Source organism: Capra hircus, chromosome 2 (genome assembly GCF_001704415.2).
Source record: "Capra hircus breed San Clemente chromosome 2, ASM170441v1, whole genome shotgun sequence".
NCBI classification, from domain to species: domain Eukaryota; kingdom Metazoa; phylum Chordata; class Mammalia; order Artiodactyla; family Bovidae; genus Capra; species Capra hircus.
Window position 1 is genome coordinate 112,557,190 of NC_030809.1, and position 24,615 is coordinate 112,581,804.

The 24,615-nt window shown below is 39.4% G+C and overlaps 1 protein-coding gene across 5 annotated transcripts in view; it reads left to right on the plus strand.

The window, feature by feature from the left end:
* The window catches only part of RAPGEF4 (Rap guanine nucleotide exchange factor 4), a 329,561-nt gene that overhangs the window by 201,235 nt on the left and 103,711 nt on the right, over positions 1-24,615 (plus strand). The window contains exon 1 of one of the 5 annotated variants that reach the window (XM_005675955.3): positions 56-268. The exons of the other annotated variants lie outside the window; for them this stretch is intronic. Within the exon in view, the coding sequence (XP_005676012.2) occupies positions 224-268 (45 nt within the window). The 5' untranslated portion in view covers positions 56-223. Of the gene's footprint in view, positions 1-55; positions 269-24,615 lie in introns of those variants that run through there. 5 annotated transcript variants of the gene reach the window in all.

The following is a 24,615-nucleotide window of genomic DNA, read 5'->3' on the forward strand; positions in this document are numbered from 1 at the left end:
CCGTGTAACTTGGCTCAGCCAAGAGAAGGAACAATTCCCAAGTCACACCAAGCACCGATTTAGTGCTGTAATTTGATAGCCCAATCCCAAACAAAGTGAGGAAACCACACCCGAAGTTGACTACAAAGATGAATAGGGCAGAGAGTAAGCACTATAAGAGAGCAGAGAGTAAGACGGTAAGCTGAAGAAGGCACCTGGATTGTTTTGGGCCCCAGAGAGAATTATGGATGTCATCATGGCAGTCTACCCAGCACCTTCCAGTTTTAGGGTATGTGAGCTTTTTAAATATTATGTTTAGCCAATTCTTCTATCTAAATTGTCAAAACATAACAATGTACAACCACCTAGAAAAGGAATTCATAACATATTGCAACAATGGCACTATCATCATTCAACAAGATATTCTTTTTACTGAAACAGGTAATGATCCCTCCCAGCATATGCACCTGTCCCGGGCTCCCCCAGGTTTATATTTTGTGTGTTTTCTGTCTTTTTCTCTTTGCTCTCTGACACATTCAGAAAAACACTTGGGCTCCCTCTGGTGGCCATTCCAATGTTTCTACATGTTTAACTCGACAGCTGAAGTTTTCGTTAACTTGGCACAAAATGTTTGGATGAAAGTGGAAATATTAATAGTAAATGTTATTTTCTTTTGTAAGATGACTCGGAACTTGGGAACCTCCAGTTAGCCAAAATATCCAACTCATTCATTCATCATTCATTCACTCATGTCTTCCAGTCTAATATGTTGTTGATAGTTTCACGTTTCTAAATGAAGGGGTATCTGTCTGCAAGTCCATAGAAAGATACTGAGTTCCATTTCTGTAAGTCAGTTTCCCCAGAAGTGATTGTATTGACTAGCATGTTTTTATAGAATGATAGCTGTCTTTTAACTCAGGGTTGAGTATTGTGAGAAGGATTTTGTTGCTTACTTTAAAATATATGAATAAACTCTTCTTTACCAGTTGTCATGTCGTACTATTTCTTTCCCTCCTTTCAGTCATATATCCATTCTATTTACCCCATAGACTTTTATCCTATTCTAATGAATCTTTGTCCAGGCCTGTTTACTTTTAATTATGCCAATATATTAGTCAATAAACAGATTTAGCTATACTAACAGAGACCCAAACATAACAGTGTCTAAAATAGAAGGTAATTTTCCTTCTTGTTAAGTGTCAAAATGTGAGCTGTCCAGGATTCATGTTGCACCTGCATGTTCTAATGTACTTTTGTGACTGAAAGTCCCTATTGATCATCCTCTATACGTTATGTATCAAAAATAAGTATATAAGTTTAAATCTTAGTGTTTTAAAATTTGTAATGACCATTAGTCTCCTTTGAAATTTTTTCTTTTCAATTTAGTGCTAATAGTAGTATACAGTTGCTAAAACAAAATAAATATTTTATATATTTTTAGAAATCATTATTAAATATTAAAGTAAATTATAGTAACTGGAAATGCATCAATGAATGATGGGTGCTTTTTAAAAATGAATTTGTTATCTAGATGCAGCAAGGGGTTAACATCAATTCTACCCCACTTCTTGGTTTTTAGATATGTAAACAGTGGCTTTTAGATTTGTAGACATAAATAAGCAGAGGGGATGGAAATAGTTTTAAATAGCAACGTCACTAAATTCTTTGACTCCTAGGCAGCTGGCGTGGTACCTCATGGAGAAAGAGAGATATTGTGGTTACACTGGAGGTTGTGGGAAGTGTGGGATTCTCGGTAGGTTTTGAAAATGGAGTCAGATTTTCTAATGAGTTAAAAGTGAGGTGAGAGAGGAGGGGAGAAGTCAGGGATGACTTCAGGGTTCTTGGCCCCACCTCGCAGAAGAATACAGCTCAGACAACTAAGAAAGGGAAGACTGAAGATGAAGTGAATTTGGAGACCTAGTTTGAAGGTCATTATATTAGACAGTGTGCAGGAATGAGGTGTGATTAGGCTTTTTGTACTCTACCCCTATCCAGTCAACAGTTAATGATAATAAATATTAGAGAGTGGTGATCAGATTTGATTTGGGATATTTATAGTGAGTAGCATACGCCTAGGGCATGAATAAAGTTAGAATGTATCTGAAGAACGAAAAATAAGACAAATATAAGCAAGAATTTTATTAGGTTTGGCTCTTCCCACCCCTGTTATATTTTGTAGACTCTTAAGAGAGTTTGTGTTTGTGAGCAAATTTTGTGTATAACTGCAGGTATCACCTTTCAAACAGAAGGTTAATAACAGATTGATTTATGGAATATTTTCAAGTAAAAATAGAAAATGAGTCAAGCTAACAAAGTGTGACTTAATTGACGTCCTCAGGGACCCACTTTAATGAATAGGTAGAGGGATATTATTTGTAACTTAGCCCGCAAATTATTTCTATATGATTTAAATGGCTGTGACCTGCTTGAAACAATTTGTTAATTAGTTTAATTATTCTCTTTATAGTTTCTTATATTACTAAATGGGTTAACAGCCCCCCTTTTCCTAATTAATTTTTCCAGCCTAGCCACAAATTTCCAATTAAGTTTGAGGGAGTGAAGTAATTCTATAGTAGGGGCAACATGATCATATTTAATTCTTTTAAAATCAACTAACACTTACTAAGTGCCTACTATGTGCCATGCAGATACATACTTTGATTCTGGAGATAAAGTCCAATAAAACCAATTCTTGACTTCAAAGAGCAAACAGCCTAACAGCTTAAACTGCCTAGGACACAGATGAGTAAAAGAATAATTATATCAGAATGTAGTACTGAGAGAGATTGGAGTCAAGTGCCAAAATAATGCACGGGTTGTAAGAACCATGTCACTTGAACCCGAAGGATTTCTGTGAATGTTTTCCTTCCTAATAGAATACAGTTACTAAGTTACCGTATAACTTGAGACTATGGAGGATACAGGTGGTAGAAACCCTTTTTAAGCCACTTTAAAAGTGAAGTCCACGGGAATAGCAGGTGTGGCTCTGACCTCAGGATAACAGAAGCCAGAGACTGCTTCCACTTCTCCAGCCTGGAAACATGGCCACCAAGAAGTCCTGGCTTTTCCCCAGCAGTTGCTGTTCAAAAACCTTGGGGAAGGACACGGACATGTGATCCCTCTACCCCAATATTGAGTCAGTGTGGGTGAGATACCACTGTGGGCTCAGCTCTGACCATGGGGGTGTCTGTGCGTGGAAGAACGGGGGACAGGAAATAGTAGCTGTTCGCTATCCCACCCAAGTGAGCACACTCAGCTGACCGCTAGAAAAAAATCAGCCCCCTTCCTCTGGTGTACTCAGATAACATCATAATGCAGTCAATATCTCATTTGAGGGTTAGTCTTCATCCCTTGTTTATGAAGAAATAAATAGGACAGAAGCAGTTATGAGAATAATGTTGACATTACATTTTGCAATAGCTTTGATTGCAGGAAGCATTGTGCTTTAGAAATTCCATGCATTCCATTCAGTCAGAGTCGTAATTTCTTTTTCACTGTCTTCTTAACATGTATGATGTGGAAATTAACAGGATTTGATCTTGTTAAGTCTTTTGAGATACTTGGGTGTGGGTTCTGAGCCAGTAGATGATAGCGGCAATCCTATTTGTCCTAGGATATTACAGAAATTCTTTTTTATCTGTTTCATTCTGTCTTTAGAGTCTGTGAGCCAAATTTACATTCAGATGAGTCATTGAAGCTTATATTGTGTGCCTAAAAGGAAATGTTTATGCCAAGAGTCTTAGATGAAGTCTAGCAAGACAGTGAATTTTTAAAATCATGGTTATCTTCCCCTGATCATGAATGTAATAGTGCTTATTTTGAATATTTGGAAACATAAAACTGGTTTTTAAAATCTGTAAATGCCACCACCCAGAGCTTTGTTTCTATATTTAATACATAGTAGCAAAATTTTGTTTACACTGTATATATAGTTTCATGTCTTACTTTTTTCAGTGAAGTTTTTTAAAGGACTTTAATATTGTCTCAACAATATTAAAGAATGAATTTCCTCTGCAATATTGTTTTTTCAAACAGCTATCTATATCTTGTAAAAGTTAGTATTCACGTCATACCCTTCCCATTTTGGGGAATTATTTTTGGTTACATTGCTGTTCTTCATTTCTGATGTTCTAAGTTTCTGACTGGTATCATTTCCTTTCTGACTGAAGAACTTCCTCTAGAAATTCTTGTAAAACAGGTCTGCTGGCTACAAATTTGCTAACATGTTTCTTCATTTGAGAATGTCTTTCCATTACCTTCATTCCTAAAGGATATTTTAAAGGATAGAGAATTATGACTTGACAGCTTCTTTTAGCATTTTTTATGAACCAGTATTGATTCATTATCATTAATGAAAGTCCACTGTTTATTCAAACTCCCTTTGTTTTTACAGTACCCTTTTCTGTTCCTACATCCATCCCTTCAAGGCTATCACTTCATCTTTAGTGGTCCTGCTTCCTTTGGCTCCTTGGCTGTTCCAGTTTCTCAGAAAAGTCACTGAAGTACTGGCAGGTTTAAAGCAAACTCGTCCATTATTTAGAAGGACATTCCTCAGTTGTGATTTGTCTGATACTTTTTTTATCAAAATCAAGCTCAGATCATAGCTTTTCAGGGAAAAGACCAGAGATAGATCATTTTTATCACACCATATCAAGAATACATACTATTAAGGCAATTTACCATTGTTAATGTTGACTTGGATTATCTGGTTACAGTAGTATTTTCCACGTTTCTCCACTATAAAGTCATCCCTTTTCCATACTGAACTCTTTGGGAGAAAGTCGCTATGCACAGACCAGACTTGCGAAGGGAGTCATGCTCTGCCTCCCTGATAGCAGGTATCAGCGTACATCATTTGGAATTCCTCCATGTGAAGTATTCTCTCGTCTACCACATTTATTTATTTATTCAGTTATTTTTCATATCAGCATGAACTCATGGGTATTTATATTTTGGATTATAACCCAGTATCACTATATTTATTTTATTGGTCAAATTGTTCCAGCATTGACCACTAGTAGCTCTTTAAGTTGGCTCCTGTGTTTCTTTGACATATTCTATCATTGTGTTTTGTTTTATGTTTTTGGACACTTTTCGACACAACTAGATGCTTTTATATTTCCTGTCCCCATCTTGGCAAGAGTTGTTTTGCAAAGGATCCTTGGTTCCTTTTATTGAAGACTAGTATTAGAAGCCCAGATTTGGGTGGTAGATGTCCTTGTTACTCCTAGGATTATTGGGGTGTTACTGCTTCTAAGGCGGGCTTCCCAACCGACATAGTGGCAAAGAATCTGCCTGCCAGTGCATGAGATTCAGGGACTAAGGTTTAATCCCTGGGTCAGGAAGACCCCCTGGAGGAGGAAATGGCAGCCCACTCCAGTATTCTTGCCTGGAAGATTCCATGGACAGAGGAGCCTGGCAGGCTACAGTCCATGGGGTCACAAGGAGTTGGACACAGCTGAGCTCCTGAGCACCCACACATTGCTTCTAAGCCTTCTCAGGTGAAACAGCAAGGAAATATATGTGAGTGTCCCAGCCCATGCATAATCCATATCTATAAATATACATGTATATATATACATACACACACCCCTATCTGTATCTATACTTAGCTAAGTATGAATTCATACTGATTTATCTAATTGTTAATCCATTACTAAATGGGTCATTCTAGCCTTTTCTCCTTGCTTGGCTGAAAGATCCCACTCTAATAGTGATAAATTTGACTTGTACCATCTGAAAGTGAAAGTCGTTCAGTTATGTCTGACTATTTGTGACCCCATGGACTGTAGTCCATGGAATTCTCCAGGCCATAATAATAGAGTGCGTAGAAATTCCCTTCTCTGGTGGATCTTCCCAACCCAGTGATTGAACCCAGGTTTATCCACATTGCAGGCAGATTCTTTACCAGCTGAGCCACAAGGGAAGCCCAAGAATACTGGAGTGGGTAGCCTATCCCATTTCGGGTGGGTCTTCCTGACCCAGGAATCGAACCAGGGTCTCCTGCATTGCAGGCAGATTCTTTACTAACTGAGCTGTCAGGAAAGCGCTGTACCATTTGCCATCTATGTAATTTTCTAATTCCAGCATACATGGGTAGTGGTTTTGCTTACCTGTACCCCTATGAGAAGCAAACTTTATCAGCTGGAATAGAGTGTTAATGTATAGTGTTTTTGCTTTTAGTCTTACAAACTCTACTCATTTCTTAAATTATCTAAGTAGCACCTGCCCCACCTCCCTCACTCTATCCCTTTATTTCATACGTTTGTAATAAAGTCAGATTCTTTGCTCAAGGTCTGCATTCCATCCTGGAATCCCTAACCTCCTCAATCATTGTTTTGTTGTTGTTATTTAGTTGCTAAATTGTTTCTGGCTCTTTTGCAACCTCACTGGACTGTAGCCCTTCAGGCTTTTCTGTCCATGGGATTTCCCAAGCAAGAATACTGGTGTGGATGGCCATTTCCTTTTCTTAGCCTTTGCTATTTCAACAGTTCAGTTTAAGTACACTATGCCAGCTGCTGTGGTCAGCACTGGAGCACCAGGGGGAACAAAACAGACACAGCCCACCCTCTTAGACCTCATGGTCTGGTAAAAATGTCAAATAGTAAACAAATAATTACAACTGTGCCATGTGTTGTTACTAAAGAAAGTGCTGGATGCCCTAAAGCAGCATTGTCCCGTAGACACATGAGTCACGTATGTAATCCTCAAATTCTCTGCATTTCAAAAAGGAAAAAGTAAGATTACTTTTAATAATGCATTTTATATAGCCCAGTATATCTAAAATATTCTCATTTCAACATTTCACCATTAGTTGTCATTGTTGTTTAGTCACTCAGTCGTGTCTGACTCTTGTGACCCCATGGACTGTAGCCTGCCAGGCTCCTCTGTCCATGGAATTCTCCAGGAAAGAATACTGGAGCAGGTTGCCATTTCCTTCTCTAGGAGATTGTCCCAATCAAGGGACTGGAACTGTGTCTCCTGCATTGGCAGGCAGATTCTTTATCAATGAGCTACCAGGGAAACCATTACTAATATAGTTTACTTTTTGTCCTGGTACTTCGTTTTCAGACTCCAGGATGTATTTCCTACATCTCGTCTCAGATTAGCCACATTGCAAGTGCTCCATGATCACACCTGGCTAGGGGCTACCGTGTTGGACATCATACCTCTAGCAGCAGATGATGGAGGGCCTGGTACATTCTGCTGGGACTTGAAGGATGAGGAAGTCAGGAAAAGGGAGAGGAATACATGTTATAAGAAGAAGGAATAGATGCAGCAAAACTTGCGAAACACAAGATTTTGACATTTTTGAGGGGCGAACATTCTGAGCAATTGGAGCAAGAGGAAGAATGGAAAATGAGGCTGGAGAGGTAGGCAGGGGGAAATTATGAAGAGCCGTTAGAATAATGTTAAGAAGTTTGGGTTCATTCCAGGAAGAATGGGAAACTGTTGGAGGGTTTTACATAGAAAGGCAACATGATCAGATTGACTCTGTAAAAAAAATCAGTCTTACTTCAGAGGGAAGAAGGACAAGGACCTTATCCATAGAAGGCAGGATAGAATGGTGGTTACCTAGAGGATTCCTGTTCCAAAGCTGCCACCTGCCAGCCATGTGACCCAAGATAAGAGGCTTAACCTTCTGGAAGCCTCAATTTCCTCACCTGTGAAATGGAAATAATCAGTTCAGTTCAGTTTAGTCGCTCAGTTGTATTTGACTCTTTGCGACCCCATGGACTGCAGCAAGCCAGGCCTCCCTGTCCATCACCAACTCCCGGAGTTTACTCAAACTCATGTCCATTGAGTCGGTGACGCCATCCAACCATCTCATCCTCTGTCGTCCCCTTCTCTTCCTGCCTTCAATCTTTCCCAGCATCAGGGTCTTTTCCAATGAGTCCATTCTTCACATCAGGTGGCCAAAGTATTGGAGTCTCAGCATCAACATCAGTCCTTCCAATGAATATTCAGGACTGATTTCCTTTAGCATGGACTGGTTGGATCTCCTTGCAGTCCAAGGATTCTCAAGAGTCTTCTCCAACACCACAGTTCAAAAGCATCAATTTTTTGACACTGAGTTTTCTTTATGGTCCAACTGTCACACCCATACATGACCACTGGAAAAAACTATAGCTTTGACTAGACAATCTTTGTTGGCAACGTAATGTCTCTGCTTTTTAATATGCTGTCTAGGTTGGTCATAACTTTCCTTCCAAGGAGCAAGTGTCTTTTAATTTCGTGGCTGCAGTCACCATCTGCAGTGATTTTGGTGCCCCAAAAAATAAAGTCTGCCACTGTTTCCCCATCTATTTGCCATGAAGTGATGGAACCGATGCCATGATCTTAGTTTTCTGAATGTTGAGTTTTAAGCCAACTTTTTCACTCTCCTCTTTCACTTTCATCAAGAGACTCTTTAGTTCTTCTTCACTTTCTGCCATAAGGGTGGTGTCATCTACATATCTGAGGTCATTGATATTTCTCCCGGCAGTCTTGATTCCAGCTTGTGCTTCATCCAGCCCAGCGTTTCTCATGATGTACTCTGCATAGAAGTTAAATAAGCAGGGTGACAATATAATAATGGGAATAATACAAGTGCCTCATCAAAGCAGTAACATCTTATCCTCATCAAATACAACTTTGGTAAGATAATCCATGTGAGTGAGTGAGTGAGTGAGTGAGTGTTCTCTCAGTCATGTCCAACTCTTCACGACCTCATGGACTGTAACCCACCAGGCTCCTCTGTGCATGGGGTTCTCCAGGCAAAAACACTGGAGTGGGTTGCCATTTCTACCACTTAGCATATGTGTTAGTTGCTCAGTCATGTCCAACTCTTTGTGACCACATGGACTGTAGCCCACCTAGCTCCTCTGTCCATGGAACTTTTCAGGCAAAAATACTGAAGGGGGTTGCCATTTCCTTCTCCAAGGAGTCTTTCCAACCCAGGGATTAAACCTGGGTCTCCTGCATTACAGGCAGATTCTTTACCATCTGAGCCACCAAGGAAGTCATATCTTACTTAATAAATATTTGTTCTTATCTTCTCCTGAGCCCAAAATAGTCCCTTATAGGGTGATTCTGCAAAGCTTCCTTCGTCCTCTTTTCTGGAATCCTATTCTGAAACACCTTTAACCTATGAGATGAGGAAAGAAGCGAACAGCGTCTCCCATCCAGCAACCCAAGACAGGAAAACCACTTTCACTGCCTTGTCCTTCACTCCAGCATGTGTGTGCCTGTATATCCTGAGAACAGTTTTTATATGAACTATGTAGTCTCAAGGTTTTCTGTGCTTTTTATCTTCATAAAGATTCCCATGTGCTCCTTCTTTAAAAACACGCTAAGATTTCCGAGGTTTAAACTCCTAATGATATAATAGTTCTCAAAGTGGCTACTTAAATCAGAAAAAGCAATGATGTTACCAGTTGGTAACAGACCATTTATCTATGGTGTTTTCAGGCACAGTGAATCATTCAGAGCATTTTACTTGCGAAGTTTTGAAGTAAGATAATTTAATACAAAGAATAAATCGCATGGAGAAGTACTTCCCTCACTTTTGGCCCAAACATATGAACATCTGAAGCTGTCCCCTCCTTCCTCTTGTCTGTTTCTGGTGCTTCACCCGCATATGGGGCTTCACAGGAGGTGCTGGTGAGAAAGAATCCGCTTGCCAATGCAGGAGACATATGAGATGGGGGTTTGGTCTCTGGGTGGGGAAGATCCCCTGGAGGAGGAAACGGCAATCCACTCCAGTATTCTTGCCTGAAGAATCCCACGGACAGAGGAGCCTGGTGGGCTGCTGTGCACGGGGTCACAAAGAGTCTGAAACCGTCATCTGCACCCTGCAGGGAACCCCGTTGTGTAAAAAGGATAAAACTTTTGGTTCTTAAAATCTCTTTCGGATTTTAAACTGTAAGGCACTAACATATTACTCTATTTGGAAAGGCGATTTACTTTAAAATGCAGCTTATCGTTTCTTTAGTTTTTCAGCTGCACAAGACAGAGGTTTGTAGTGTTTCCAAGGCCAGATAGATGTAGAGACAAGAAAAGAGGGAAGCAGTGGAGTTTGTCTTGGGTGGGTGCCCAAAGCAGTCTGTGTCACCACTATATCAGGTCGTGGCTACCTGCCCACCCTTAGGCTATTTCATGGCTGCAAACCCAACCCCTCTAGAATCTGGAACCTCATGTAATTGAAGCAGATGGGAACAAGATACTTGGTGCTTTCTCTGAAAACAGCCAGTTAATCACTAAATCTTATAATGATTAACCCCAGTCCAGCTGAAAGCTTTAATCAAGGGGCTGTTGAAGCTTTGTGATACTCAGCCAAACATTTCTGCTTTCTTGAAGAGAAATTGTGAAAATCTGTCCTGAGGGTGGGCAGTAATCCTCATCTTATACCTCCCCCCCAAAAAATTATGTCCTCAGTTTAAGTTTCTAGTCAATAAAAGAACACAGTAACATTTGATTCCTTCTCCTTGTATTTGCAGATGTTTCAAGTATTTCTAAAGCCTTTCAAATTACTTTGAATAAAAAACCATAACCCTGAGGTAGCAATGCCAAGTTTCTAAAGTATGCTTAAGCCTCCATCGGCCTCGTACACCTCCAGTAATAGTAAGGTTTTAAAATTTGAGGTTTTTTTTTTTTCTCTTCTTATGCACACTCTAGAAAATTAGAAAAATACAGAGAGGGAAAGAAAGAAAAATATAAGTGCAATCAAATTTTTTAAAGCTTAATAGATCAGGCTATTTATTTCTTTGACCTTTTAAGATACACAGTTTGCATATCTAATTAAAAACATCATCTGCATTAGAGCAACTTGATTTTTAAAAAAAGCCGTGTTTGGGGAACCTGGTTTATGAGTCAGATGTGAAACGAGCTGGGTATGTTATGTAGTATGTTACTTTTCTGCCTTGTTTTCATATTTTATATGATATGCCTTTTAGGCCTTTGATTATTTTTGTTTTGATGAACTTTGTAAAGGCTTAACAGACTTGTGGAAAACATTAAAAGGTGTTTGCTGATATAGGAGTTTTGCATAACAAAGACTAACTGTATTGCCACTCTATGCTCTTGCCCTGTACTGGTACTAAGATTGTGTATTTTGTAGCTTTAGCGTACGAGGTTGTTTCAGGTTTAAAAAAAAACAAACAACTTTTAAAATTTCCAATCAATATAGATAAATACACCTACACACAGAAGACTGTATAAAAGTCAATTGAGTGCACAATTTCCATTTCAAGGAGTAGGACAAAGAACGCTTTTTCTCAAGGTAATTATCTTACCTTTCCCAACTGGGAGTTGCTATGTTATTAAAATAATGGCTTAAGGCATTTTGCAAAGCACATATTTTGAAACTGGGAAAATGTATTTGTGTTTTCCTGTTGGAAATTCTTTGTCTTAACTGATTAATTTGTTCTACATTAATATTTATTAATCTTAAGACAGAAGCCAACAGCTACATTCAAGAGGCCAAAGATAGATCACTTTTCTAAAGTTTATCCAGAAGAAATGTCCTATCCAAAGTTACCTTCAATGCAGGCTTCATAATTTATCAGTTTGTGGCAGAACCAGAATCTGTGACCTAGGTATTCTACTTTTGGGAGTTGATTCTGAGAAAATAAATATGAGTGAGGGGAACTTTTTACCTAAATTCATAGCATATTTATATTAGAATCTTACTAAAAACAATATAAAGATGAAATGACACGAGAACCATTAAATTATGCTGTATACATTTAAAGGAATGTTTCCATAATAGTTACAAAGAGTTTGCAGTAAGATGTGAAGTTGTTTATGCTTTAATATTATGTTAGAAAATATAGAATTTTATCTAGAGTATGATTGTACTTGAGTTAAAAATAAAAGCAAACCCACACTTAAACAAAAGAGATTAATATGAATATTCTAAAATGCTACTCATAGTTATCTTTGAGTAGTGGTTTGTATAATTAACATTTTTATACAGTCCAGTGAACTTGTGTTATTTTGTAATTTAGAAAAAGATGAAAGAGGTAAAAACCATTAACTCAGTGTATGATTTTACTGCAGTTGATAATCTGACAATTCAATGTCTTTACCTAAATCTATAGCATCTTCACATGAAGCGTCTTGCTGCACTTTTCTTCCAGCTTCTCCAACTCCAGTTTTCTGCTGCAGCCTGGTTAGGGCACTCAAGCATTCAAGAATACCTTGAATTCTGCTCTATGATTTTTGGCTTCAGCTTACAGTGCCATTCTGCTCCCTCTCCACCCATCAAATCCTCCTAAACACTTCATTCAAATCCTGCTGCCTTTGGAGAGGCTTCCCTGAGTCACCCAGGGCAGCTGTGGCCCTCTGTCTCTATAAAATACCTATGCAAATGGGGTTCAGCTAACTGACTTTCATCCATTTGTGCCCCTTGAGGATTGCACCAGGCATCCCTCTGACTTTGTGAATCCCACCTGCTAATTTCTTAGTGCTGACGCTGGCTGGTGACACGAGCATAAGGAAGACCTGGAAAAGTATATGCATTTCCTGACTGTTAAGGAAAATCCATTGTACAAATGGGGCCTAGTTAAACTTAGAAGCTTTTGCACAGCAAAGGTTTCCTTGACAAAATGAAAAGACAACCTACTGAATGGGACAAAATATGATATGACCAATAAGGGGTTAATATCCAGTATGTATAGGTAACTCATATAACTCACTATCAAAAAGGAAACAACCCAATTAAAAAATGAGCAGAAGACCTGAATGGATGTTTTTTGCAAAGAAGACATGCAGATGGTCAAGTTCAGTTCAGTTAGTTCAGTTCAGTCACTCAGTTGTGTCCGACTCTTTGTGACCCCATGGGCTGCAGCACACCAGGCTTCCCTGTCCATCACCAACTCTCAGAGCTTAGTCCATCAAGTAGGTGATGCCATCCAGCCATCTCATCCTCTGTCATCCCCTTCTCCTTCTGCCTTCAATCTTTCCCAGCATCAGGGTCTTTTCCAATGAGTCCATTCTTCGCATCAGGTGGCCAAAGTATTGGAGTTTCAACTTCAACATCAGTCCTTCCAATGAATATTCAGGACTGATTTCCTTTAGCATGGACTGGTTGGATCTCCTTGCAGTCCAAGGGATTCTCAAGAGTCTTCTCCAACACCACAGTTCAAAAGCATCAATTCTTCGACACTGAGTTTTCTTTATGATCCAACTGTCACACCCATACACAACTACTGGAAAAACATAGCTTTGACTAGACAATCTTTGTTGGCAATGTAATGTCTCTGCTTTTTAATATGCTATCTAGGTTGGTCATAACTTTGCTTCCAAGGGAGCAAGCATCTTTTAATTTCATGGCTGCAGTCACCATCTGCAATGATTTTGGTGCCCCCCAAAATATAGTCTGACACTGTTTCCTTGTTTCCCCATCGATTTGGCATGAAGCGATGGGACTGGATGCCATGATCTTAGTTTTCTGAATATTGAGCTTTAAGCCAACTTTTTCAGTCTCCTTTTTCACTTTCATCTCAAGAGACTCTTTAGTTCCTCTTCACTTTCTGCCATAAGGGCAGTGTCATCTGCATATCTGAGGTTACTGATATTTCTCCAAGCAATCTTGATTCCAGCTTGTGCTTCATCCAGCCCGTGCTTCATCCAGCCTGGCATTTCTCATGATGTACTCAGCGTATAAGTTAAATAAGCAGGGTCACAATATACAGCCTTGATGTACTCCTTTCCCTATTTGGAGCCAGTCTGTTGTTCCATGTCTTGTTCAAACTGTTGCTTCTTGACCCGTGTACAGGTTTCTCAGATACAGATGGCCAGGAGGCACATAAAAAGATACTCAACATCGCTAACCATCCAAAGAATGCAAATCAAAACCACTATGAAGTATAACCTCACACCTGTCAAAATGGCTATCATCAAAAAGAACACAAATAGCCTATAGGCAAGGGTGTAGAGAAAAGAGAACCCTTGTGTACACTGCCAGTAGGAATGTAAATTAGTGCAACAACTGTGGAAAACACTATGGAGATATCTCAAAAAGCTAAAAATAGAACTACCATATGACCCAGCAATTCCATTCCTGCGTATATATCCAAAAAACAAAATACTAATTCCAAAAGAAACATGTATGCTTATGTCCATAGCATCACTATTTACAATTACCAAGATATGGAAGGCAACCTAAGTGTCCCTCAACAGATAAATGGATAAAAGGTGTGGTATATGTATACAATGGAATGCTACTCAACCATGAAAAGAATGCAGTTTTGCCATTTACAACAACGGGATGGACTTGGAAGGCATTATGCTAAGTGACATAGGTCAGAGAGAAAGACTAACTTTGTATGATATCAGTTATATGTGGAATCTAAAGAATACAGCTCACTAGTGACTATAATCACAACAAAACCAGACTCACTGATATAGAGACCAAACTGGTGGTTACCAATGGAGAAAGGGATGGTGGGAGGGACAATATAGGGGAGGGGATTTGGAGGTACAAGCTACTATGTATAAAATAAGCTACAAGGATGTATTGTATGACACCAGGAATATACCCAATATTTTTAACTATGAATGGAATATAACCTTTAAAAAATGTGAATCACTGTATTGTACATCTATAGCTTATATAATATTGTATATCACCTATACTTCAATTAAAAAAAGCTAGAAAAACATACATCGTAGTTTCTACAACATGTAACATTAAATGTGTGTCACTTCGAATTTAATACATTACCTCAAAAAATTTGTGAGAATTTTTCTGAGACTTTTGACAGAATCAACTGATACTTTCAGAAACCTATATTTGGTTGTCAATAACCACTTGTCATTCTCTTAAGAGTTTACTTGTTGGACATCTTAAGTGTCATAGCTGAGAAGAATGAGATCATTTTCTGTTTATTATTGAATATATGAATAAATAAAACACTAACACTTTATTACTACTTAGAGTGATCTCCCAGAAAAAGGTATGCTTTGCCTGATAGAGCTAGTATTTAAATCAAATAGCTGTGAAAACATTAGTTTTATGCTGACTTACTGTAATACTCTCTTTGTTTTGATTTTTCGTGTTTTTACATACCTTTGAGGCAATAATGGTGTCTTAAGTAGTAGAGACTTGACATTTGCAGTCAGTATTCCAGACTGTTTCAGAATCACTAAATGAATGAATATGTCTAAAGGTGCTAGGTGGTCTAGGCTCACTCTTTAGCCAAGTCTTGAAGGCCGCCCTCTCTAGAGGTTGCTGGTGCTAACGTTTTTGCCAGGTGCTTTCCATGCGTACAAACATTCTCTTTTTTCCTTTGAGTCAGCCTCATAGGAGATTTAAGGGTTACAGACTGCTCTGTGTCAGGATCATAAAGGACTAGATGCCGCTGAAATGCTGTTTCAGGATTCCAAGGTCTCCTTTACTTCTTTTCTGTGTATAATGGAAGGTTGGTAAATATTTTCTGGATTTTTTCTATAACTTTATTTTTATTTATCTTTCGGCTGTGCCGAGTTGCTGTGCAGGCTTCTCTCCAGTTGTGATGAGCGGGGGCTCTTCTCTGGTGGTGGTGTGCGGGCTTCTCACTGTGGTGGCTTCTCCTGTGGCGGAGCGTGGGCTCTCGAGTGAGTGGCATTCAGTAGTTGCGGTTTATGGCGCTGGAGCACAGGTTCAATAGTTGTGGCGCGTGGCTCAGTTGCCCCGCAGCATGTGGGATCTTCCCGGACCGTGGGTCGAACCTGTGTCTTCTGTACTGGCAGGTGGATTCTTTACCAGTGAGCCACCAGGGAAGCCCCTATTTTTTTTTTTTTAATGAAGTTATTTTCTTACTCTAAAACAGGTGTTTTCTTCTAACTCTTTTTTGAAAATTAGCATATACATTTTTTTAATGCATGTCATTTAATTCAATACATTTTCGCAAACACACTCAAGTAAGCAGAACTCAAATCAAGAAACAGAACATCACCACCATCGCAGATGGAAGCTCCTGTTTCCTTCTAGCCACTCCTCCAACTAAAGATAATCTGTCTTTATACTTTAAGTAGATGAGATCACCTAGTAATACCTTCCATATCCAGCTTCTTTCGTTTAATGTTGTGTCTGGGAGGTTTGTCCACCTGCAGTGTGGGAGACCCGGGTTCAGTCCCTGCATTGGGAATATCCCCTGGAGGAGGAAGTGACCACCTACTCCAGTACTCTTGCCTGGAAAATCCCATGGATGGAGGAGCCTGGCAGGCTACAGTCAACGGGGTCGCAAAGAGTCAGACACAACTGAGCAACTCCACCTTCTTTTCTTTGGGATGTTTATCCACATTATTGTATGCAGTTGTAAATTGTTTCTTCTCATTCCATTTTGGGAATGTACTACAACCTATTGTCTCTTCTGTGGTTGGTAAGCTATTGTGAATGGCTGTGCTCTGAACATTTAGTGTATGCCTCTTGGTGAATATATGTACATATTTCTTTTGGGCTTTTGTCTCGCAGTGGATTTCTGGAGTATTAGGAATTCACATTTTTATATTTAGGATATGTGAGTGGACTTCTAAAAGCCTGTTAACTATATGTAGAATTTTGAATGTATGTATGTGGATCTTGGAGGTTCCATCACTTGTATGAAATTGTCATAAGTGCCTAAAAAGATTCAGAAATACTTAACAATACAGGGAAAACTCAAAACTGATCTTGCGTCTATCAAGAGAAAAACAAGAGGAAGCCAAGATGACAAAGAAGGATGGTTTCATGTGTCTAGGACAATCTGCTTTCAAGAACTTCCTTGATCTAGAGGAAATACAAAGGTGTCAAGTTTAAATTAATGTTTCTCCCTTCCGGTCTTAAAATACAGTTTTACAGATATGAACGGAAAAGAATTGTTATTCTTGGGAAGGAAGAAGGAAAAGTAAAGTAGTCCACAGATTATCAGCTAACATCCAATAAACCTAGCCCTTCTGTATCTCACCATGAAGAGTAAAACTGAAATTTCAGAAAGGAAAAGGGGAAAATTCTCCCCATTCTTTTCATGTCATAGCCAAGTAAAAGCACCTCAGAGATTTCTCCACATAATAAATAAATATGTAATGCATAATCTCTGTGAACAAAGCACTATGGGGATTCTGAGATAACAAGAACACAATTTTTTGTTTTAAGGAGCTTGTCTTGCACTTGGGGAAAAATAATGTAAATAACTGTGGTACAAGCATTGAAAAGTTTTCAGTAATGGGAATTTAGGAGATGCAGAGGGGCCCAAAGGTCAACTCAGAACATAATTGATGTCTGTAGGGAATGTGATCCATAGATCTCTCAAATCAAGAAATTCAGAACCCTAAATGATTCTTTTTTACTTATTTATTTTTAGCTGCACTGGGTCTTCATTGCTGCTCACAGTCTGGCTGAGGGGAATGGGGAAGGGGGGCTTCTCTTGTTGCAGAGCACGGGGGCAGTAGTTGTAGCACACAAGCTTAGTTACTCCACAGCATGTGGAATCTTCCCAGATCAGGGGTTGAACCCACGTCACCTGCATTGGAAGGCGGATTCTTATCCACTGTGCCACCAGGAAAGTGTCCTAATGGTTCTTGAAATCATTTAATGTCCTGATTATGAATCTTTAAAGCACCAGGATGAGAAAAATCAACTGTAGTGGATTGATTCAAATAGTCTTTATAACTTCCCAGATTGTATCAGAGGGTGTCTCTCTAATTGGGTCAATCTCAGTTTTAAACATTTTGTAGCCCAAACCTAACACACTTATCCACACTGAGCATCATTTACCAGAATAATCCCCTTTGAATTCTAATGAATCAGCTTAGCACAGTACAGAGGACATTCTCAAATGTCTGTGGAATAAGTTGAGATTTATACATGTTTTTATTCAAACTAGAATTGTATAACATGATAGTTCATTATATTATAGGTTGCTGTGTATATGTATGTTATTAAAAGTGTGTGATTATGTTACATAATTTTGAGGATTAATCTCTACCAAATGGGCTTGCAAAGAGTTATTTTTGAAAATACTTCCAAATTTTAAGAGATGGGAACTTTGCCTTTCTTTCAGAATATATAAGATAACTGTAATCTTGATTATATGTTATATAAGTATGCATGTTTATATTTACAAATCTGTTCCCTACACTTAGATTTTAACAACCCTGGTTGGTAGCCATTTCTCCCTTTTTTGGGGATAGGGTGGGAATGTGAACTTCAGGGTTTTTCAAAGTCTGGTTTTTAGAAGTCCAGTCCTACAATTAAAACCCAAGTATGTGACCCAAACTGCCTCTCTTTGCAGAATCCATCTTTTGGTGAGGGTAGCAGGGGAGAGGTTGGGTTTGGGGGTGAGCAGTGGCAGAGTTTCTGGGATCCACCCTGTGTACTTTGTGAGCAGCAGGGATGCACTGTGGCAGAGGCCATGAGGCTTGGCTTGAGGGAACCTGCAGTGTGCTTTGAGCCTTGTCCCCCAGCTGAGTCATCCCTTCTCCTGTCTCTATGGCTCTTCCAGACTGTTTTCTTTATTAGGAAATCCCTATTCTGCCTCCACTAGCTAGAATAAGAATGCAGATTGAGATACCCAGCAAATTCTGAAAATACTTTACGCTACTGATATTCAGATTCTCATTTTAAACACTCCTTCATTTTCGAATACCAATGTCATAAATATTGAATGTGACTTTTTCCGCTTATTCCCTGAGGAAAGTAATAAAAGGATTATGTTGTGTTATACCTATGCTTGAGAGGCTTTATTAAATATTTATATAATGAATTTGGTTGAAATAAGTTATTTGTAATTTAGAAATTGTGAAGTATGTTTTTGTGAATATTAAGTATAGCATTCAAATAACTCTTACAGGCCAAATTAATTTTCTTTAATAAATCATAAATATTTCATTTTCCTGTGAAATACTTGAGTATTCAGAAAATAAAAATAAAAGTGGTTGGAAAATGATTCATTTAACCAGAAAACATACTGGTTTATTGGGGTAATGTTAATCTTGTTAGGTGATGACCTTATCATTGTATCAACTAGACTCATTTTTTAGGAAACACCGACATTTTTCTTTCGTTTTTCTTCCATTAGTAAGGAAGGAGTTATGAAATTACAGATCCAAAGGATGCTACTCATAGTTATCTAATTCCCTGATGCTCAAAGTGTGGTTCACAGACCAGTAGCATCAACATTACTAGACAGGAATGGAGAATCTCAGGTCACAGTCTAGACCAATGGAGTAAGAATCTGCATTTTAATGAGATTCCCATGTCATTCATACAGATATTAAAATTTCAGAAGCACTCATTATATTCCTCATTTTATCAAACACAAACGCCAGTCCTTTTTTTTAAAAAAAGGCAGGAAGCGAGGCATTATTTAATGGTCCTCTCTCTTAAAAAGCTTATACTCAGTTGCAAGCCCTTGAAATCATTTCTTCATGGCAGTGGAAACCAACAGTCATTTCCTTCTCAATATCCCTTCATATAAGTTACCCCTCACCAGCTCTCAGAGAGTTTTCTCTTCGCTCAAACACTGATGGCCTGCTAGAGCAAATGAACCCATGAAGAAATTCCTTCGTTCATTCAGTAAACATTTGAGTAGCAGCTGCGTGTCATGCGAGGGGGTAGAACAGTGAGCAAAACCAAGCTCTTGCCTTCATAGAGATGACATTTCAGTGGAGAAAACAGATAAGAAACAAATACATAAAATGTCGAGTATGATAAGCACTAGAGGAAGAGGGATAGAGAATACCAGATTTGGGGCAGTGATCCTTAATACTCTGGGATGGGCGGAACAGGCCTCCCTAAGAAGGTGTAGAGACCTGGAGGAGGTGAGGGTGTGAGCCGTGGGGGTACAGGGAAGGACGTATCCAAGCAGGAAGTAGAGTGGGAGTGGACTGAGCAGAGGAGGAGAGAGTGGCGTAAGATCAGAGAGGTGACGAAGAGCCGAGCTGACTGCATATTGTATGGAATTCGGCTTTCACTCCGAGTGGCCGGAGAAGCCATTGTAGGGGTTTAGGCAGAGTGACCTCTGACCCATATTAGCTGTGGGGTCATTCTGGACCATGAAATTGAGAATGGTAGAGATGGAAGCTTATAGACCTCTTAGGACACGCTCATGGTCCTAGACAGCAGCTGACCGTGGCTGAGACAAGGCGTGTATGCTGTTGAGTACTTGAAACATCGCTAATGAGACTGAGAAATAAATATTTTTTATTTTAATTAATTGAAATGGAAGTGACTGCATGTGACTAGTGACTAATATATTGGAGAGCATAGGCAGAGAAATAATAAATAATACCGTTGTGTCTTTTATTTCCTCAGCAAAATTAGCACTGTGTTGGGCAGATAGGTAGTGCTTAATAGGTGGATTAATGATGAGATCATTTCTCTGCCCTTTTTGCCTTAAAATATCTATGATTCTGTGTACCCAAGGTAGCTCTGGGTCATTTTTGACACAATGCTTGTAATTTTTGATAGCTTTCTTCCTAGCTTTCATAACAAGATAGTCCAGGCTCATCTTATACATTTCTTATCCCTGGAATCAGCCATTTTTCTTAAGAAGACTTGATTCCAAAATTCAAGATGTTCATTGCTACTGGTTGGTCATTATTTCAAAGCTATGTCTTTTTTCCTTCCACGATGAGAATCCTGGGTTTTTAAGAACATAGAAATGATAGAAATGAGGTGAAGTCACTCAGTCGTGTCTGACTCTTTGCGACCCCATAGACTGTAGCCTACCAGGCTCCTCCGTCCATGGGATTTTCCAGGCAAGAGTACTGGAGTGGGTTGCCATTTCCTTCTCCAGAGGATCTTCCCAACCCAGGGATTGAACCCGGGTCTCCCACATTGTAGGCAGACGCTTTACCGTCTGAGCCACCAGGGATAGGGTATCCCATAATTTCTCACCTGGGCTTCCCAGGTGGCGCTAATGGTAAATAACCCACCTACCAATGCAGGTAGATGTAAGAGACATGGGTTCCATCCTTGGGTTGGGAAGATCCCCTGGAGGAGGAAATGGCAACCTACTCCAGTATCTTTGCCTGGAGAATCCCATGGACAGAGATGCTGGGCGGGCTACAGTCCATGGGGTCACAAAGAGTCAGACACGACTGAAGTGACTTAGCCTGCACACACATACAGTAGACTCAGATGAACAAGACTACATGTGTATCAACAAATTATTGTGAAGCAAATTATAGCATAACCATACAATAGCATACCATGCAGTTACGCAGGAGTGCCTGTAGCAACAAAAAAAACGAATGAGGTAGTTTTTTATGTTCTAATATGAAAAGCTCTCTAAGAGATATTAAGTAAGAGAAGCATGGTCAAGCCAATGTACGTACATACCATTTGTGAAGGGGGGAGGAGTAAGGGACAGGACATGTATTGATATTGGCTTGTATATGCCAATTAGCATCTTCAGTACAAAAGCTTTTTCTGAAGCACGTTATGTAAACCACTTATCTGCTTTTGGAGTGGACCCAGCAGGAGCCTTGTTCCCTGGCTTCCAGGAAAGTGGAGTTTCAACCATAGCTTTTCTATATTCATCCTATTTTTAAGTATTAAATAAATGTTATCTTCCAGAATCCACCATGCCCAAATTGAAATTGGAGGTTCTAAAAGGAAATGTGATGGTTTTTATTAGATTTGTATATTAATAAGCACCAATTCACTAAAGTTTCAAGACTTGAACCGTGTCTCTGAATCTTAAATTCACTGTTTCCCAAAAGTGCTCAACACACTGTTCCCAAATTTGGAATGGGAAAAGAGGCAGTGCTTAATTCTGGGCTTTGCGTTTTTATTCAAGTATGATTGATTTACAATGGTGTGCCAATCTCTGCTACAGTTTAACACATATATACTTTTTTGATATTCTTTTCCAATATGGTTTATCCCAGGAGGTTGGATGTTGTTCCCTGTGCCATACAGTAGGACCTTGCTGTTTATCCATTCTAAATGTAATAATTGGCATCTGTCAACCCCAGATTCCCAGCCTATCCCTCACCTGACCCCCTGGCAACCACAAATCTGATCTCTGTTTCTGTTCAGATAGGTTCATTTGTGCCATATTTTAAATTCCACGTATAAGTTACATGATGTTTGTCTTTCTCTTTCTGACTTCCTTCGCTTAGTATGATACTCTCTAGTTTGATCATGTTGCTACAAATGGCATTGTTTTGTTCTTTTTTGTGGCTGAGAAGTATTCCGCTGTGAGTATGTGTGTATGCACATATACACAACACCTTATCCATCCATTCATCTATCCAGGGGCACTTAGGTTGCTTCCGTGTTTTGGCTATTATGAACAGTGCTGCTATGGACATACAGGTGCATTATCTTTTTAAATTATGGTTTCATCAGGTATATTCCCAGGAGTAGGATTGCTGGATCATATGGTAATTCTATTTTTAGTTTTTTGAGGAACCACCATACTGTTTTTCCATAGTGACGGCGTCAACTTACATTCTCACCAGCAGTGTAGGAGGGCTCCCTTTTCTCTATACCCTCTCTCTGTGTGACCCTATAGATGGCAGCCCACCAGGCTCCCCATCCCTGGGATTCTCCAGGCAAGAACACTGGAGTGGGTTGCCATTGCTTTCTCCAGTACCCTCTCCAACATTCATTATTTGTAGACTTTTTAATGATGGCCATTCTGACTGGTATGAGGTGATACCTCAATGTAGTTTTAATTTGCATTTCTCTAGTAATTAGTGATGTTGAGCATCTTTTCATGTGCTTACCAGCCATCTGTATATCTTCTCTGAAGAATGTCTATATAGTACTTCTGCTCATTTTTCAATTGGGTTGGTTTTTTTTGGTGTTGAGTTATACGAGCTGTTGGTCCAACTCTGGACTTTGTGGACAGAATTTCTTGTAATGGAAGAAGGGATGAATGATGAGGCCAAGGCTTAGATTTGTAAGCAGAGGAGGAAAAGGGGGTTTACTTATCTATCACAGAGTTTGTATTTCCATGAAAATTATGGTTAGTGAGGGTAGATATACCACAGTGGACAGCGGCCTGTGTGGAATAATATGGTTGGCTTATTTTGCATCTTTTAGCTCCTATAACTGAAATGAAAATTTAATAGTAATATGTTTATATGACCATGAAGAGAAAATCTGTGCCTAATCCGGCCAATTTATAAGGAAAAAATGAACCACTTTGTGTAAGAACTTAAAGAAAATATTCCAACTGTTAAGAATGAGTGCCTCTCCAAAAAATTAAAGTTTTAGTTTTTGCCACCAAATATCTGGCTTTTAGGCATGTCTAGTAGATATGTAGACATGCCTCCTAGGAAGTGAATGCTCAGAAGATCCATATATTAGAAGAAAGATTAGTATCTAACAGGATTTTATCCACCAGATGAAATCAGAGGCAATCTTTACTGTAGAATAAGGCTTGCTCATCCTACAAACATACCATCTTCCAGCATCGCATTAGGAAATGCTGGGGAGGAACTCGAACCATTTGCTAGCACCTGCTAAAGAATAGTCCTGCCGGCCCACTCAGCCGAAGCATCTGGGCAGCACTTTTCTTGTCGTGACCTCTTTGTTCCAGGGTTATGGACTCACCAAGCAGCCTTTAGTACACTGAAGTTTCTTCTGCTCTGTAAGCCTGGCCAAATAGTCAGACTCAGAGACTAAACTATAGTGAGACTAAACTACAGACTTCAGTTCAGTTCAGTTCAGTCGCTCAGTCGTGTCCGACTCTTTGTGACCCCATGAATTGCAGCACACCAGGCCTCCCTGTCCATCACCAACTCCCAGAGTTCACCCAAACTCATGTCCATTGAGTCAGTGATCCCATCTAGCCATCTCATCCTCTGTTGTCCCCTTCTCCTCCTGCCCCCAAACCATGCCAGCATCAGCTGACTCTTTTCCAGTGAGTCAGCTCTTCGCATCAGGTGGCCAAAGTACTGGAGTTTCAGCCTCAGCATCAGTCCTTCCAAAGAACACCCAGGACTGATCTCCTTTAGAATGGACTGGTTGGATCTCCTTTGCAGTCCAAGGGACTCTCAAGAGACTTCAGTTACCACAATTAAAAAAAATATGAACATGTTTATTTATTTGGCTAGACTGAGGAGTCTCAACTCAGTGATATATACACATGAAAATTATGGTTGAAATAATCCCATCTCCTAAGTAATCACTCTTAACTGTGTTGAGTTGAATATGTTCTTTCCCATTGGTACTTAGCAACCATAACAACATTCAGTCTTAATCCATAAATTTTTTGTCACTTTAGGCCCTAAAAAATATTACTTCATTTATTAAGGATTAGTCATGTCCATTTTTAAATTAAGGCTTTTTTTTAGAGCAGCTTGAGATTCACAGCAAAATTGCGGGGAAGGCACGGAGGTGTCCCTATACCCTCTGCCCCTGCACATGCATATCAGCCCCTATTAGCATTTCCCACCAGAGGACGCTTTTGTTACAACTGATGAACCTACACTGACACATCATTATCACCCGAAGTCCACAGCTCACATTAATATTCACCCTGGCTTTGGACGAATATATAATGACATACATTCGTCACCGTGATATCATACGGCGTATTTTCACTGCTCTAAAAATCCTCTGTGCTCTGCCTATTCATCCGTGCACCCAACCCCTAACAGCTACTCATCTTTTCATTGCTTCCTTAGTGTTGCCTAAGTTTTTCCTGTTTTGTCCAATCTAATGGACTCATATTT